This window comes from Petaurus breviceps, unplaced genomic scaffold, assembly GCF_028583685.1.
Source record: "Petaurus breviceps papuanus isolate PSGF00001 unplaced genomic scaffold, PetGlider_PUasm1.0 90700, whole genome shotgun sequence".
In the NCBI taxonomy this organism is placed as follows: Eukaryota; Metazoa; Chordata; class Mammalia; order Diprotodontia; family Petauridae; genus Petaurus; species Petaurus breviceps.
The window spans coordinates 9,406,657-9,424,302 of NW_027187315.1; the positions used below are offsets into that span (position 1 = coordinate 9,406,657).

Genomic DNA, 17,646 nt, shown 5'->3' on the forward strand with positions numbered 1-17,646 from the left:
TCAAAATCCTCAGAGACATGTAGGGTTCCCCCAACAAAGAATTCAATGCTTAAGGCTAATTGAAAGTCAAACTACACACTCTGGATGAGGTCACAATATTATACATAGCCCAGAGTCCCCTCTCTCCACACCCTACCCCAAGACTATGGGCTCATACAGCCTGGTTCATATCCGGGGTGTTGATCCAGAGCAGACACGTTTCTTTTTTGGCTTATTATTCCCCATCTGGAGTTTACTTTAGGAAAATCTCCAAATAGAGATTGTCCCTATACTTCCACAGATGTGGGCAAAAAGAGTCCTTGGCTTCCATATGTAGCCCCTGCTTTGGGAGGTTCAGATTTCTAGTGTGTATAACAACAGATGTTTTGGGGAAAACTATAGAAGCCTTGCAATTATATCCATGACCATGATTGGTTTGCCAATATTTCTAGGAAGAAAAAGAAGACAGAAGACAGAGAGATCAAAGGGCAGATAACATTTCATCTTGAGATGAAGGTTGTAGGTTGCATCACTTACCTTAACATATTTCCCCAGTGCCTGTAACCAGAGGGCTTGGGATATTCTATGACTACAGGCATGTGGTAGTGAAAACTACATACAATAGGGTGAGATAACCCTGCACAGACATTATTGGGTCATATTACCATCTCTGAATTGAGGGGAAAGTACTGATTTTTTGCCTTCCTTCTCTATTATAGGAGGAGCTCCCCTGCTCCTCTTAGTCAGAAAGCTCCATATGTTTCAATGTCTGAACAGATCAGTACAGGGGGACAGTCTCTGGGGTTAAGATATCAGAGAGAGACAATCAGCCCTCCTCAAGAGTTAGGCCTGGTGGCTGAGCCTGTGCCCACTACTGTGTTCTGAGCATTCTGAGCCAGGCTAAAGTGAAAGGAGAAAGATGAACAAAGGCCAAGGAGACTGTTTATTATCAAACCCAAATTCACTTCTAGACAGAACAGAAGCCCAGTAACTAGAATGAAAGAAGGGATCTAGCAGAGGTATTGTGCTACACGGGCTTTCTCTGGGTCCCTCTACTCCTACTATTCAACCCTCTTTGTTATAAGCAAATCACTAAAATCTCATTACACATATAAGCACTTGAGGCAACAATGCAGGGAGAAACCAATGTTTACTTCACTCCCACAGAAAATGCAGATGAAAAACATTCACAGGAGCCTATAAACAGATACAGAAAACACACAAAGCATTTGCAGTTGTTAATAAGAGTTCTAAGTTTTAATAGCTTCCTTATTTTTAATTAGTTCACAAGAGTTCTAATAACTTCTAAGAGTTAATTCATGAGAGTTCTAAGTTCTGATAATTTTTTATTAGTTCATAAGCATTCTAATGACTTCTAAGAGTTATTAGTTCATACAAGTTCTAAGTTCCAATAACTTCTAAGAGTTATTCATTCACTAGAGTTCTAAGTTCTAATAGTTTCATTATTAGTTCATGAGAGTTCTAATTACTTCTTATTAGGTCTAAATTCTAGGATTTTTAAATTCTACCAACTTCTAAGAGTAATTAGTTCATAAGAGTTCTAATAGCTTCTAAGAATTATTAACTTCTAAGTTCTAGTAAATTTTTTATTAGTTCATAAGAGTTCTAATAGCTTCTAAGAATTATTAACTTCCCTCCCCCCGCCCCTACCTGCCTGCCCTTCCATCATCCTCTCTCTCATCCCCTCCGCCCCCCACTCTCCTGGAGGGTGAGATACCGTATTTAGTGTGTATTTCATTCCCTCCTCAAGCCAAATTCAATGGGAATAAGGTTGACCCATTCCCTTTTGCCTTCCTATTCTTCCCCTCCATTGTAACCATTTTCCCTTGCCTCTTCTATATGAGATAGTTTATCCCATTCTGTCTCTCCCCATCTCCTCTCATATTCCTCTCTCACCTCTTAATTTCACCTTTTAAGTAACAACCCTTCCTGTTAAATTGGTCCTGTGCCCTCTATCTATGTATATCTGTAAACATACATACATACATTCACATATATACTTATATGCCCATATACCCTCATATATAGACATACATATATATTTCTATTCCCTTCAACTACTGAGAAAATTTCATAAGTTATAATTATTGTTTTTCCATGTAGGAATGTTAATAGTTCAACTTTGATAAGTTCCTCACGATTTCTTTTTTCCCTGTTCACCTTTTCATGCTTCTCTTGCTTCTTGTATCTGAATGTCAAATTTTCTATTCAACTCAGTTTTTTTCAGCAAGAATGCTTGAAAGTCCTCTATTCCACTGAATGACCATATTTTCCCCTGAAACATGATACTCAGTTCTGCTGGGTAGGTGACTCTTGGTTTTAATCCCAGCTTCTCTGACCTCCGGAATATCATATTCCAAGCCCTTCGATCCTTTAGTGTAGAAGCTGCCAGATCCTGGGTTATCCTGATTGTGTTTCCACAATATTCAAATTGTTTCTTCCTGGCTGCTTGTAATATTCTCTCCTTAATCTGGGAATTCTGGTACCTGGCTATAATATTCCTAGGAGGTTTCTTTTTGGGTTCTTTTTCAGGAGGTGATCGGTGGATTCTTTCAACCTCTATTTTGCCCTCTGGTTCTAAAACATAAGGGCAGTTTTCTTTGAGAACTTCCTGGAGGATAATTTCTAGGTTCTTACTTTGATCATGGCTTTCAGATAGTCCAATAATTTTTAAATTATCTCTCCTGGATCTATTTTTCATGTCAGTGGTTTTTCCCATGAGATATTTCACCTTGCCTTCTATTCTTTCATTTGTTTGGATCTGTTTAACAGCATCTTGATTTTTCACAAGGTCATTAGCTTCCATTTGCTCCATTCTAATTCTGAAGCAATGATTCTCCTCATTGAGCTTTTGAGATTCTTTTTCCATCTGGCAAATTAAGCTTTTTAAAGCATGCTTCTCCTCATTGCCTTTTTGAGCCTCTTTTGCCATTTGAGTCAGTCTGTTTTTTAAGATATTATTTTCCTCAGTCAGGCTGTTGACTCTCATTTCATAATTTTTTTGCATTGTTCTCATTTCTCTTCCCAATTTTTCCTCCACTTCTCTTATCTGCTTCTTAAGGTCCTCTATGGCCTGTAACCAGCTTGTATTTTCCTTGGAAGCTTTTGGTGCAGGAGTTCTGACTTCACTGTTTTCCTCCTGTTCCATGCTTTGCTCCTTTTTGTCCCCAAAATAGGAGTCTAATGTTGTAATCTTCTGTCTGTTTTCTTTGCCTGGTCATGTCGCCCCTCAGTCACTTGACCCCTGGGCTTTTTGCCACAGTAGGACTCTGCACCAGACAGGGGAGCTTCTGTCCCAAACGCTGGGGTTTTCTCAGCTCCCAGAAGTATTAGATGGGTGCCCTCTCTGAGGTCTCCACACACTCTGGCAAGCTGGACACACACCTCAGGACCTCCACCCCGACTGCAATCCACATCCAAGCAGGTTAAAGCAAGAGCGATTACCCCTCAGATTGGTGCTTGGTCCCCCTACACTCTGCAGGCCAGGAGCTGGAGCTGCCTTGTGGCACTAGCTGGCTATGCCAGAGTCTCAGCGGCTTCTCACCCTGGGGCAAAAGTCAAGCACTCCCACTTACTGGGTCCCAAAGTCCAGACTGCACTGGCCTCTCACTTTGTCCTTCTCATCTATATGTTGATAAATCTGGAAATGGCACAGCTGCTGCTGATCTGGAGTCCCTCCTGCTGGTGGCTGGTCAGGCCCGCCCTGGGGCTAAAGCCTCAAGGTGGAGCTGCGCTCCACTCCCAGAGCACTGTGCTAGCAGATTCCTGCCGGGCTGTCCTCAGTGGGAGGTTAGCTCTCTGTGTCATTTTCTGGGTTCTGCAGCTCCAAAGTTTGTTTAGAGTCCCCTTTTTACATGGATTGGGGAAGGTGGAAGCCAGAGCAGTGGGGAGGTCCTTCTTCTACTTTGCCATCTTCACTCTGCCCCCCCCAATAGCTTCTAAGAATTATTACTTCATAAGAGTTCTAAGTTCTATTTATGTTATTAGTTCATATGAGTTCTAATAACTTTTAAGAATTATTAGTTCATAAACATTTTAAGTTCTAACTTTTTATTAGTGCATAAGAGTTCTAATAACTTCGAAGAGTAATTAGTTCATAAGAGTTCTAAATTATAATAACTTTTTACTAGTTCATGAGAGTTCTAAGTTCTAATAACTTCTTTATTTTATTAGTTCATATAATTTTATTAGTTCATAGGTGTTGTAATAACTTCTAAGAGTAATTCGTTCATGAGAGTTCTAAGTTCTAGTAACTGTTTTGTTAGTTCATAAGAGTTCTAATAGCTTCTAAGAATTTAGTTCATAAGAGTTCTAAGTTCTAATAACTTCTTTATTTTGTTAGTTCATATTATTTTATTAGGGCATAAGCATTCTAATAACTTCTGAGTTATTAGTTTGTAATAAAGTACTAAGTTCTAATAACTTCTAAGAGTTATTAGTTCATAAGAGTTCTAAATTGTTGTAACTTCTAAGAGAGTTCAAAGCTCTAATAGCTATTACTTCATAAGAGTTCTAATAACTTCAAAGAGTATTTAGTTCATAAGAGTTCTAAGGTCTAGTAACTTTTTTATTAGTTCATAAGTGTTCTAATAGCTTCTAAAAGTAATTAGTTCATAAGAGTCCTAACTTATGTAACTTATAACTTTTTGCTAGTTCATGAGAGTTCTAAGTTCCAGTAACTTTTTACCAGTTCATAAGTATTCTAAGTTCTAATAACTTTTTATTAGTTCATAAGAGTTCAGATAACTTCCAAGAGTAATTTGTTCATAAGACTTCTAAGTTCTAGTAACGTTTTTATTAGTTCATAAGAGTTCTAATACCTTCTAAGAGTAATCGTTCACAAGAGTCCTAAGTTCCAGTAACTTCTAAGAGTTAGTTCATAGAGTTCTAAGTTCTAGTAACGTGTAAGAGAATTCAAAGTTTTTTTTTAAAGCAATTGGGGTTAAGTAACTTGCTCAAGGTTACACAGCTAGTTATTTTGTGTGGGTGTTAAGTATCTGAGCCTGGAACCAATCCCAGGTCTCCCGACTCTGGGGCTGGCCCTCTTACTCACTGCACCACCTGGCTGCCCCAAGAGTTCAAAGTTCTAATAGCTATTAGTTCACAAGAGTTCTAATAACTTCTAAGAGTAGTTCATAGGATTTCTAAGTTCTAGTAACTTCTAAGAGTTTCTTCTTAGAAGAATGGGACTAGAGCTGGGACTCTTAGCTCTCAATTTGGGGCAGTGCTTCCTCTTCTGAAGGATCCCGAGTTGCCCCACAGTGACCTTCACAGTCTTTCCTTTACCTCCATATATGCTCTATATGCTGCCAATGGAGCTGAAGAACCAGGAAAAAAAAACACAGGGTTACCTATAATGCAACTCACAGAGTTGGTACTACTTCCCTGGCTGGAAGATTAGATTCCAGCATTGTGTTGCCAAAGAAATAAACATCTCCCCCTTTTGCCAGTAGGGTAGGTTGTAGATTCAAGATCATTGTCCACGAACTAGCTTTTTGCCCTTTGTGGGCAAGCATGTCTATCTCTTCTGTGTATTCTTCTCACAAATCACCATCAACTGCTCTTGGGTTGGGATTGGGTGGGGATGATAGGTAGGAGAAATCTTTTCCCTCAACCTATGGCACTGCAGGAGAAAAAAAAGCCTAAGGCAAAAATGCAAAAGGGTGAAAGTTGAACAAACTATACAGGAAAAGGGTGAAAAGACAAAAAAAAAAAAAGGCTTCCTGTCTTTCTCTTGTGCTGTTATTGTTCAGTCATTTTAGTTATGTCTGACTCTTCATGACCCCATTTGGGCTTTTCTTGGCAAAGATGCTGCAAGGATTTGCCATTTCCTTCTCCAGATCATTTTATAGATGAGGAAACTGAGGAAAACAGGGTGAAGTGGCTTGCCCAGGATCACACAGTTAGTGTCTAAGGCAGTATTTGAACTCAGAAAGATGAGTCTTCCTGACTTCGGCCCTGGTACTCTATCCACTGTGCCCTATAGCACCTTGCAGACCTTCTCTTTCATAGTTACAAAAGAGAACTTTCTTTGACTGGAGTTCCTCCTCTTTTTTTTTTTTTTGATTTTTCTTTTTGGAGGGCAATTGAGGTTAAGTGACTTGCCCACGGTCACATAGGCTAGGTTTGTGTTAAGTGTCTGAGGCCGGATCTGAACCCAGGTCCTCCTGACTTTATTCACTGCGCCACCTAGCCCCCCTAAAGTTCCTCCTAAATCATCTTGGCAGTAGCCCTGACCTCAGAAACCCAATCAGAAGCTTTCCCCAGCCCTCTCAATGTGAAAATGGGCATATTCACACTCCAGTGGGAGAATAATCATCAAATTAATGGAAACAAGATCTCGTGATTGAGGCCAATCCTTATTTTCTCCCTCCCTTTCTCCAGCACTAGTTAAAAGAAAAGGACAAAAAGGTAAAATACCAGAAGAATTACTCATTTGCTCTCATTTGTAGGCAAACAAGCGGGTGTCCATCCTCTTGAGATCCAGACTTATCATCTTGGGGCAGTCCATTTTACTGAAAGTGAATCCAGAATTGTGTGTCTTCTCAACAGGACATTACTGGGCATGCCCAAACTGTGTTTGAGGACATGTTTTCATGACTCCAGACAAAGGATCATGTTCTGTAAAGTCATCAAGGTGATTGGTAACCTCATCAAATTGATCAAAGGAATAAATTCTTACCCCCTATCCTATCGTATAAAATGCCTATAATGAATTCTCTCTCCTTTTAGACCTGGTCTTCATGCTTTTTAAAATACTAAGCCATTGTGTGGTCTTTGGCAAGGCTGGTATCTACAAATGAACCATCAGCTAATCCCAAATGGAAGAAAAATTAAGATGAGTACTCTCTGATTCTCTGGAAGGCAGGCCTGCTATTCGTCTGTATATCTTGAATAGAGCTAGGAACCTGGCTTTATTCCTTCAGAAACTTTCCAGAGAGCACCATGATTCCCAGATCCAGACTTCTGGGGCCTTTTCTAGTTTCTTGCAGGACTATTGCAATTTTCTAAATCTAAATGAAAAAGTTGACTTTAAACTTTAAAAAAAGTAAGTAAGTTGCTCGAAGAACTTCAGGTATAAAAAATGTAAGCCAAACAATTAAGTTGTTACTAAGAGCTTGCTAGAACAAACTTAACATAGAGTCTAAAAAAGTTATCTAACTTTGCTAACATCTGTCATTTTGATTTATTAATGAGTGAATACTGTGGTGAATAATTGAATTTTTTTTCTCTTCCAGGTATATATGACTACCTTTAAGTGAGGAGGATAAAAATTGGAGTCAATTTAAAAAGAAAATGATAATTTTCCCACTTTCAGCAGAGATCTCTTCCTTTTTCTGATACAGTTGATTGCGGAATAAGGAGAGACCATGAAAATTATTACAGAAATAAAATTGAGTTAGAAAAAGAGACTCTTATTTCTGAAACCTGTGAAAAAGAGACTAAATTTATGACCTTTCAGGATAAAATATGTGAATCAAATCAGGCATGAGCTTATAAAATGAGCTTAAAAATTATAACGGCAATAAAACTGAATTTATCTTGAATTTCATGGTGAAGTTTCTCTGAATTTACTAGGAATTGAAATTTAACAACAATATAGAATTTATGTAGTGCCTTAAGGTTTGCAAAATGCTTTACAAATTTATTTCATTATCTTCCCAACAACCCTGGGAGGCAGATACATTTTGTAGACGAGAAAACTAAGGTAGACAGAGATTTAGTTACATGCCCAGGGCCACACAGCTAGTATAAGGCTGGATTTGAACTCAGGTATTTCTGAGTTCAGCATCCTTAAAACATTTTGACTAGCCCTGTTCTTTTATTTTCTGCATCATGGAGACTGTGAAGCACAGGATTACCCTCAAACCCTGTACTGACTTTATCTCTTATGGGATTGCAGTACCTTGTATGGTCTACTTAGCTCCAGAATAGAAAGGATGTTTTATTGCTTTTCTTCTCCCAAAGCAAACTGTATTTGAGAAATTTTATTACTAATCGTTGGTTAAATTATCCCCTTTCCTCCAATAGCTACTGCTTTTCATTTTTCTTCTCCAATTGAAAGCAGACATATTTTGGGACATCAATTTTTATTTTACAGTGAGGAGGCATTTCAATGGCTCATGGGAGAGAGCCTAAATAAATGATTTGGTTGAATTCAGTTTTTAGCAAATTGAAGGAATTATATACAAATTACACTTACAGAGGATTAAGTTTTAAAATAATGAAAAGGAGAACAGTCTGAGCACTAGAATCTTTAAATATGAAGAAAAACTCTTAAAAATAATCGATTAGTCCAGTACCCAGAAAACGAACTCATTTGCAAGAGATAGAAACAATAAGAAAGGAAAGTAAAACTAATGATACAATTTTTTAAAAATAAGAAACATTTTGGAAACAAATTTAAGGATAAGAAATTAAGAGCAGTAAAAAGGAAAGTGGAATATTATAGATAATGAGAAATGCAGTAACTTGCAATAGAGTTAGTCTGAATTGGAAGGTATCCCCAAGCTATTATACATTCAGAAAAATAAATGGAAAGACCAAAGGAAAAGAAGAGATTCAAAAGAAGGATGTCTCCTTGTTAGAAACTGTTTGGAACAAGAGATTGTTTTTGAAGAAGAAATTTATCTTCAGGGGTTTCACAATATTTCTAATTAGCTTCAAACTTAATTTCAGAGATGTTAGTATCCTGGTGTGGATTTGAAAAAGGAAGATGAATCATGCCCTAGAAGTAGACAATTTATGTTCATATTCATATTGATTCTGATAGATCTGTTGTGGACAACTATAATCTGTGGCGTGGTGGATTTGAGTTGTAGACAGTAATTGGTTGACAATACTTTTGCAGTTGTGACGTTGAAGAGTAAAGACTCTACATTGGTTTTTAGAAGATATGACCGACATAAGTATTAAACAAATTCTATGATAAGCTCCATGTTGCTCCAACTTCCCATCTGATGGGAAGGGAAGAACAGGACTTGAAGATCTTTCTGTATTTTGTAAAAGTTTGTATTGAAAAGCTTATATCCAGATAATATATAAATTTACAAAATCTATGTCAACTTTTATTTTGTAGTTAATATGAAACTTTAAAGTACAAACCCAATTTTCTAAGAACTAATTTTCAAAGGACTATAAGTTGTATAAGGATACGTGTATATAAATTATATATAAGGCGGTCTATATATGCACATATGTACATTATCCTATGGTCTTCTGAACATAGTAATTAGAATATTGGATTTCATCTTTAAAGCTTCCTATTGACTATGACTAGATGGCAACTTGAATTTTTTAACAACTGTGTTTGGGTGTGCATATGTCTATATCTATATACACATATATATTTGTTGTTTAATCATTTCAGTCACACCCACTTCTTTGTTACCCCATTTGGGGTTTTCTTGGCCAAAATACTGGAGTGATTTGCCATTTCCTTCTCCAGTCTGTTTTACAGATGAGGAAACTGAGGCAAACAGGGTTAAGTGATTCACCCAGAGTCATACAGCTAGTATCTGAGGCAAGATTTAAACTCAGGTCTTCCTGCCTCCAGGCCCAGTGCTCTATCTACTGTGACACCTAGTTGCACATATATATGTATGTATATGCATATATAGATGGATAGATGCATAAATTACATGTGCACACATTTACATTTGTGTGAATATGTACATATGAAATATACATGCATATATATTTCTGGAATGAGCTTGTTTATTCAAAATACCTAATGGTATTTGAGTTATCTTCCTGTTCTGATCTTTCCACCAGATTGGAAGTTGTTGCTTCATAGCAATTTATGTAATAATTTGTTTGATATACAATTAATTCAGATCCTCTAATACCTTTTTCTTCTAGGTGTAGAGAGTGCCACTTTAAAAATATAAAGATACAATGTAGTTCACAATAATTAGGAATATTTGGAAAGTTGTCAAAACATTAAATAGGCTGGAGTACTTCATTTGCATAATGAATTTGTGGATTTGTTCCCTGGAAATCTGAACCATAATGTTTGTCAAGTATTTTGTTATACCTCTAAACAAATCCCAATACCTGCTGATATTGATGTTAATTGTAAAGATAATTGCATCTTTCTTATCATACACATTAAAATTGATGTGTGAGTTATAATCTCTTGGACCTGTAAATATGACTTGCTTATCATTTATTATCTCAGCTTGATGCTGGTAAAAGTGTTTATGTTGATAAATCAGCATTCCACCATCTGAGGGGAAAATGCCAATGGCTGCCAACCAGGAAGTTCTAAATGGTGCAGCCATATTTAAAGTAGTTCGAGGCAGATGTTGATTTCTAGAAAGGTCAAAGAGACTGTCCTTTGAAGGTAGTGATAGTATCTACTTGACTCATTTCCCCTAATCCTATTTATTTTCTTTGAATTGAAGTTTTTCACTTGTCAGATCACAAATTTGGCTATTCTACTTCTTGAATAAATGTGGTTATGAATCATAAATTGGTTGTTTTAAAAATATTTCTAATCTTTCCCCAAACAAAGTTGAGATAGTCATCCTTAAATACTTAAGAAAGGATAGTCTGTAACTTCTACACTGAGACTTGATAGAAGTTTAATTGTTACAACAATAGCCCACCTTCCCCTCTGACAATTAATTCTGTGTGACTGTGCACACCTGATCTCATAGTGTTGGGGACACTAAAGTGAAATCACTTTCTTGCTAATTTCCTATGGGTAGCTCTGGCCAAGCCCACTCTAACTTGATTCATAAGATAAGCATATCTGTTCATGGCACAGAACTTACCCTTCCCACCTTTGTATCTCTCCCTAAGGACCAGTCATTGATATATGAAGGTTGTACAATTCTTCCAAGATCAGTCTCTAGAAACTGAGAAATACACTTGGAGATGGGCAGAGTATCTTTTACACCCTGGGCATTTTTGACACATCACTGTGCCCCAAGGCCTTACTCCCATATCTTTGGGTCTCAGCATACATAGACAAAACTGATGCTGCTGTTTGTCTTTTGTTTTCAAAGAGGACCATGATGGCAGGGAAGTGATGCCATAATGTGCACGTGAATTGGATTTAAGTGAGGGAGGGCTGTGCAAAGTCACCAGCCTCACTTTCTCCTCCTAAGCCATCTGGGTCCAGTGGCCAGATATAGAACAGGATGACTGGAGATGGCTGAGGATACAATGGAAGATCTTGGCCTTTTCAAGCTAAGGTCTTTCATAGGTCTAACTGGACTGATACAACACCTATTCAGTGCTTAAGGCTTAACATAAACAAAACAGGAGTGAAAGGAAAGGCAAGGGATGGAGGGATGAGGAGTGGGGGAAAGCATGGGAACAATTGAAACAGAAAAAAAAATTGGCTTGCTTCAAATATTTCCCTTGTGGCCAAATAGAACTGCATGAACTGTCCTATCTGGAAATCCAGAATGTGGGCAGCTAAGTGGATAGAGCACTAAGCTTGAAGTCAGGATGGCCTAAGTTCAAATCTGGTCTCAAGATACTTACTACCGTGTTTCCCCGACAATAAGACCTATCCCGAAAATAAGCCCTCCCCTTACTGTGTAAGATTCCTCTAAAATAAGCCCTCCCCTGAAAATAAGCCCTATTGAGATTGCTACTGTAGCTACACATTACATTACGGTACCCTCTGTATGCACCGTCCCCCCCCCCCCCAGTGAAATGCACGCCACGCCTCCGAGGTGCATCCAATAAGAGCTGCCGCAGTGAGCACATCATCCTGTTCTTCCCCAGTGATTTGCTTATTGAATAAAGGTACATTTTTTTGTTCACATTTACCTGTTTATTAAAATTGCTGTCAATGTTCATTAAAATAAGCCCTCCCCTGAAAATAAGCCCTCTGGTGTTTTTCTGTCCAAAAAAAATAATAAGAGTGTCTTATTATCGGGGAAACACGGGTAGCTGTGAGACCCTGGGCAAGTCATTTAACTGTTTTCCTCAACTGTAAAATGAGCTGGAGAAGGAAATGGCAAACCTCTCGAGCATCTTTGTTAAAATCTCCTCCCAAAACAAAACCCAAATGGGGTTACGAAGAATCAGACATGACTGAAAATGACTGAACAACTGAAAACATCGATTGGCACTCCTATGGAGGAAGGAAAATAATCTCTAGACTGAGGCATCCTGTGTAATGGACAAATTACTGGAAATAGTGTTTCAAGTTCAGATCTGCAATAAACTTTCTGTGTGACCTCTGTTTCTCTGGACATCAGTTTCCTTGGGTTTCAAATGAGGACGGATGAGGCAATCTCTAACTGTCCTTCTACTTCTAACAATTTATGGTTCTTACCTCTTGTTTCACCACAGTCCTCGAGAAATAAGAGAGCTTTTTTGAGATCTTTAAAAATCATTCCTGTGATAGTGACAGGGATGAAGATTGATTAGTGTCAGCCAAGAATGTATGAGAAACAGATAGGGCTGGAGTGGGATATGATGGTCTGAAGCAAAGTATTCTCCATAGATTGAGGGTGTAGTATAGGTATGGGACTTCTAATATAAGTTGCTCTTTGGGGCAAACGTATCTAAACTGGTAACCTTAAAATAACTTTGAAGGGCAATGAACAGGAATTTCTATGTTGTTATTTCTCAACCTCCACACTTGTCCTATAGGTTTGACTCTGAATTTGCATTCTGGCAAGACCAGCAGTGAACATTTCCTGGAGTCATGTGACTTAAGGGCTGCCTTTCACAGACCACTAGCCTTTTTAAAAAATTATTTCCCTAAAGTGCAAGTTAAACATTTTGGCTTAAAACAAGATACAATCTCTTCCTTTATAATTATGTACTCCAATGGGTTTTATACTACCTACACTGTCATGTTTGGCTCCAAGGTATGGAAATGAATATTTTTCCAAATGGCCCAAGACTTCACTACATTGAGGGTCAGTATACATAATGAAAGTCTGAGAAGCAAAGAGGTGATCTTTCTATTGCAGGCCACAAAGGGTTTTAGATTTAGAGCTGATAGAGGCTTTTGGAGCAGTCTATTCCAATCACCAACTGATTTGTCCAAAATCACACAGGAAGTAAGTGTGAAGCTGAAATTTGAATCCAGGTATTTTGACTTTAAATACAGAATTCATTCCACTGTACCATACTGCCTCTTTTCTTCATGTTTACAAATCACTGATAATGTGATATATACAAGATCCTGGTATGTCTGTTGATTGTTGTTATTCTGTCATTTCAGTCATATCTGACTCTTTGTGAGTTAATTTGGAGTTTTCTTGGCAAAGATACTAGAATAGTTTGCCATTTCCTTCTCCAGCACATTTTACAGATAAGTAAACTGGGGCAAACAGAGTTAAGTGACTTGCTCAGGGTTACACAGCTAGTGTCTGAGGTCAGATTTGAACTCAGGAAGATGAGTCTTCCTGACTTTATGCCTGGCACTCTATCCACTGTGCCACCTAGTTGCCTTTGTTGGAAAGATAGAAAGAGAGGAAGAAAGAAAGAAAGAAAGAAAGAAAGAAAGAAAGAAAGAAAGAAAGAAAGAAAGAAAGAAAGAAAGAAAGAAAGAAAGAAAGAAAGAAAGAAAGAAAGAAAAAGAAAGAGAGAGAGAGAGAAGAAGGAAGGAAGGAAGGAAGGAAGAGAGAGAGAAGAAAGATGGAAGAAAGGAAAGAAAGAAAAAAGAAAGCAGGAAGAAAGGAAGGAAAAAAAGAAGTTAGGAAGGAAAGAAAGATGAAGGGAAGAAAGGAAAGAAAGAAAAAAGAGGAAAGGAAGAAGAAAAAAAGAAAGACATTTGAGATGGCAAAGAAAAATACAGCATGCCAAAAGATTTCTTCTAGTCATTTATGAAGTATATACAAGATTTCTTGATTCATGCAACTAGGAGATCTGTTCAATGATATGCCAATTGTTAAATTTTATTGTGAACATTTATACAGTATCTTGGGAAATTTCAACCACTACAGAATCAAGGCTTGATTTATCATTTTGTTGATTGCCTAGATTTAATATTATTTGAATTTCAATTCTTTACCCCATAAAATATAGGCATTTTGGTTATTGTGGCTGCAGAGGAACTTACCTGTAACAAGATGGGATGGGCATTGATGGAAAGGGTGTAGAGAAGGCGCAATTTGTCCCGGTCAGTAAAGTGATCCATGAAGACACTGCCAGCATCTGCCACTTCTGCATATCTCCGGACAATTCTGTCTAAGAGCCTCTGTGAGGGACATCGCAGCATTGGACTAGGTAGACCCTGTAAATTGGAATATTCATGTAAGTGATTGTGAGTGTTTGTTTTTTTTTTCAACAAGGTCCAAATGGTTTTGACCATTGCTTTTTTTTTTTTTTTAAAGCAATCGGGGTTAAGTAACGTGCTCAAGGTTACATGGCCAGTTATTTCTGGGTGTGGTGCTAAGTATCTGAGCCTGGATTTGAACCCCAGGTCATCCTGACACTGGAGCTGGTGTTCTTACTTGCTGAGCCACCTGGCCGCCCCTGATCATTGCTTTTTTAAAATATAGTTTGAGTTCTGGAAGTGTTACCCCTTTTTCATTCCTACTTTTTTCATTGTTTCCCATGATTTTCTAGACATTTTGTTCCTCCAAATCAATTTTGTTATTATTTTGTCTAGCTCTGTTTAGCATATCATCAACATATAAATTTTGATTATATTGGCAAGATCTAGTCATGTCTACTGAATTTCTTCAGCTATTTGAATTGTTTCTTACTTCTTTAAGGAGTGTTATTTTATTATATCTATAAAAGTATTCAATGTGCTTTGGTAGAATGACTCCCACATATTTTATGCACTTTGTAGTTATTTTTAATTTCTTTTCAATTGTTGTTCATAAATGTATATGTATATGCATGTGTGCATGTATATGTATGCATACATGTATATATGTGCGTATGCATGTGTGTGTGTGCATTGTGGTAATTCAGTCATTTTCAGTCCTGTCCAACTCTTCATGACCCCATTTAGGGTTTTTTGGCAGAGATACTGGAATGATTTACCATTTCCTTCTCCAGATCATTTTACAGATGAGGAAACTGAGGCAAGCAGGGTTAAGTAACTTGTCCAAGATGACATAGTAAGTGTCTGAGGCCAGATTTGAACTCAGGATCACTTATCTTCCTGACTCTAGACCTGGCACTCTATCTACTGCACCACCTAATTGCTATATACACCTGTGTGTATATGTGTGTGTGTATGTCCATGTGTATGTGTATATATCTCTATCTATCTATCTATCTATCTATCTATCTATCTATCTATCTATCTATCTATCTATCCATCTATCTATCTGTCTGTCTGTCTGTCATCTGTCTGTCTGTCTGTCTATCTATATACAGACATACATACATACACCCTATAAAAATTCTGGGTAATTTTTGTGATTTTATTTAGCAGCCTTCAACTTTATTGAAGCTATTAAATTTTCTAAACTTTTTTTACTGATTTTTTTTTTAGAATTTCTTAAACATTTTAATTTGTTTGCAGATCAATATCATAGCTTAAACCCACCCACCCCCTAATATCTATGGATTGTTCTTTATATAATTAAATTCTCTCGAGTGGCAGAATTGCCTTGTGGTTTGTCTCACATCTGAGTTCTGTACTCACACTGTAATGTAATGCCAAGGAAAGGCAACTTCCCAAGGTTCAAAATACCAGCATAGGTGCTCTCCATTTTATTCAGTGACCAACCAAGAACAGAGAAGATCAAAACATGACATCATTCAAAATACAGCATTTACTAAGGGTGATTAAATAATCTCCAAGTACTACCCCACCCCAGGACCTTCCATTCATTCAATCAATTACAAAGTCCCTGTTCTAAATACTACTCCACCCCTAGGCTGTACCTTCATTTAGTCCACCACAAAGCCCCTCTTCTCAAATGGAGATTAGTTTCCAATCTAAGTAAAGTACATTCATTTGTTCAACCATAGAACACAAAAAGGTCAAAAGTTCCCCACCCCTGGATCACAATTGAATCTACCCCAGAGTTACATCAAGTTTAAACACAGCACTTAATACCCAAATGGAGGTCTTTTCTTCATCTTGACAGGAGGCAAGTTCTCAGCAATCTTAGTTCCTGGGGAGACAAGGCTTAGCAAGGCCACAAGATACATTGTCAGTCTCTTCATTGATTCACCCTCTGTCTGCAGAACAGTCCTAGAACCCCTGAAAACATTAGCAAAACCCTCTCCCAGGATTTCTGTAAACATACAACAAGAAAATCCTTCTTCAGGGCTTCTGAACCAACAGAAAGGTTCCCAGACCCCTGCAACAACAGCACTGTCCTTCACCAGTAGACAGTATTCACTCTCTGTCTGCAGGATAGTCTCAGGAGCTCTTAGCCAACAGAAAGGTTCCAGGACTTCTTCAATAACAGGACTGTCTTTCACCAGTGGACAAATCTGGCAAAACAATATCAAAACAGACAGACAAAGCACCAGCAAAACAGCCATGTCTCCTCAGTCCTTGGCAGCTCTGGGGGCAGGTCTCAAAAGTCCAGGGCGATTCAAAGTGGCCCTCAGCAATCCTCTCAGTCTCTCTCTGCCTCCACGAGGGTGTTGCTTCCAAAAAAGTTCTTCTGCCTCTCTCTTGTCCTCCAAATCTAAGTCACCAGCTCCTCCCAGTTTGTGTCTCTCTTTTCAAGTCAACAAGTCCATCCCACAGGTGGGATTAACAAGCTCTGGGTTTTAACACAATCAATTTGAAAACCAAGCCAATACAGGGGAATCTTTATATTCCATTACTATCACACACACCTGACACTTACTGTCTATGTGACCCTGAGCACTGTTACTGAAATCTCTTTGTGCTCTAGGCCATGGTGTCAAACTCAAAAAGTAAAGGATCCCTGGAGCCACGTATTGACTTAGAAAACCACAAATTACCATTATCTATGTTGTATTGTCTTTTATTTATTTTGTTAAACATTTCTCAATTACATTGTAACCTGGTTCTGACTGCCTCAGGGAGTAATGCGGGGCCTCAGGGAGTAATGCGGGGCCTCAGGGAGTAATGCGGGTCCTCAGGCTATATGTTTGACACTTTTTCTCTAGACAGCATCATTGCAGAGAAAGTGTTAAGAGGTTTCCTCACTTGGTAGGTTTCCTGTACTAATGAAATTATAAGTATATTTCCTATGCTCTATTTTTTTTGTATGTTATTCCATATTTCTTTTAAAATCCTAGTTTTATTGGCGTATACTTGGCATATTAGATTCTGATAATTATTTTTTAATTTCTTCTGTATTTGTTGTGATTCCATCTTTTAACTGATTTTTCTCTTTGAATTATGTTAGCTATTTTTTTTTACCAATTTTTTAAAGTTTTCCAAAGAACCTACTTTTAGTTTTATCATTTCTATATTCTTTTTGGTTTTCCAATCCAAAGTGGATTGGAACTCATCCACTTTATGGGTAAATTTAGCCTATAACATTTCAGGTTTAATTGTTATATTTGTTTTGTTTTTGAGGCAGGTAGGGATATGGACAGAGCCTGGAGTCAAGAACTGAGTTCAAATCCAGTTGTAGAAACTTACTAGCTGTGTGACCCTGGGAAAGTAACTTAGCCTTTGTTTTGCCTCAGTTTTCTCAACTGTAAGACAGGGATAATAACATCACCCACCTCACAGCATTGTTGTGAGGATCAAATGAGATCCAAGTGAGATAA

General features: G+C 37.8%; 1 protein-coding gene across 1 annotated transcript in view; it reads right to left on the minus strand.

Moving 5' to 3' along the window:
* Positions 1-17,646, minus strand: part of DIPK2B (divergent protein kinase domain 2B) — a 73,804-nt gene that overhangs the window by 17,387 nt on the left and 38,771 nt on the right. The window contains exon 3 of the mRNA XM_069065752.1: positions 14,039-14,212. Within this exon, the coding sequence (XP_068921853.1) occupies positions 14,039-14,212 (174 nt within the window). The remainder of the gene's footprint in view (positions 1-14,038; positions 14,213-17,646) is intronic.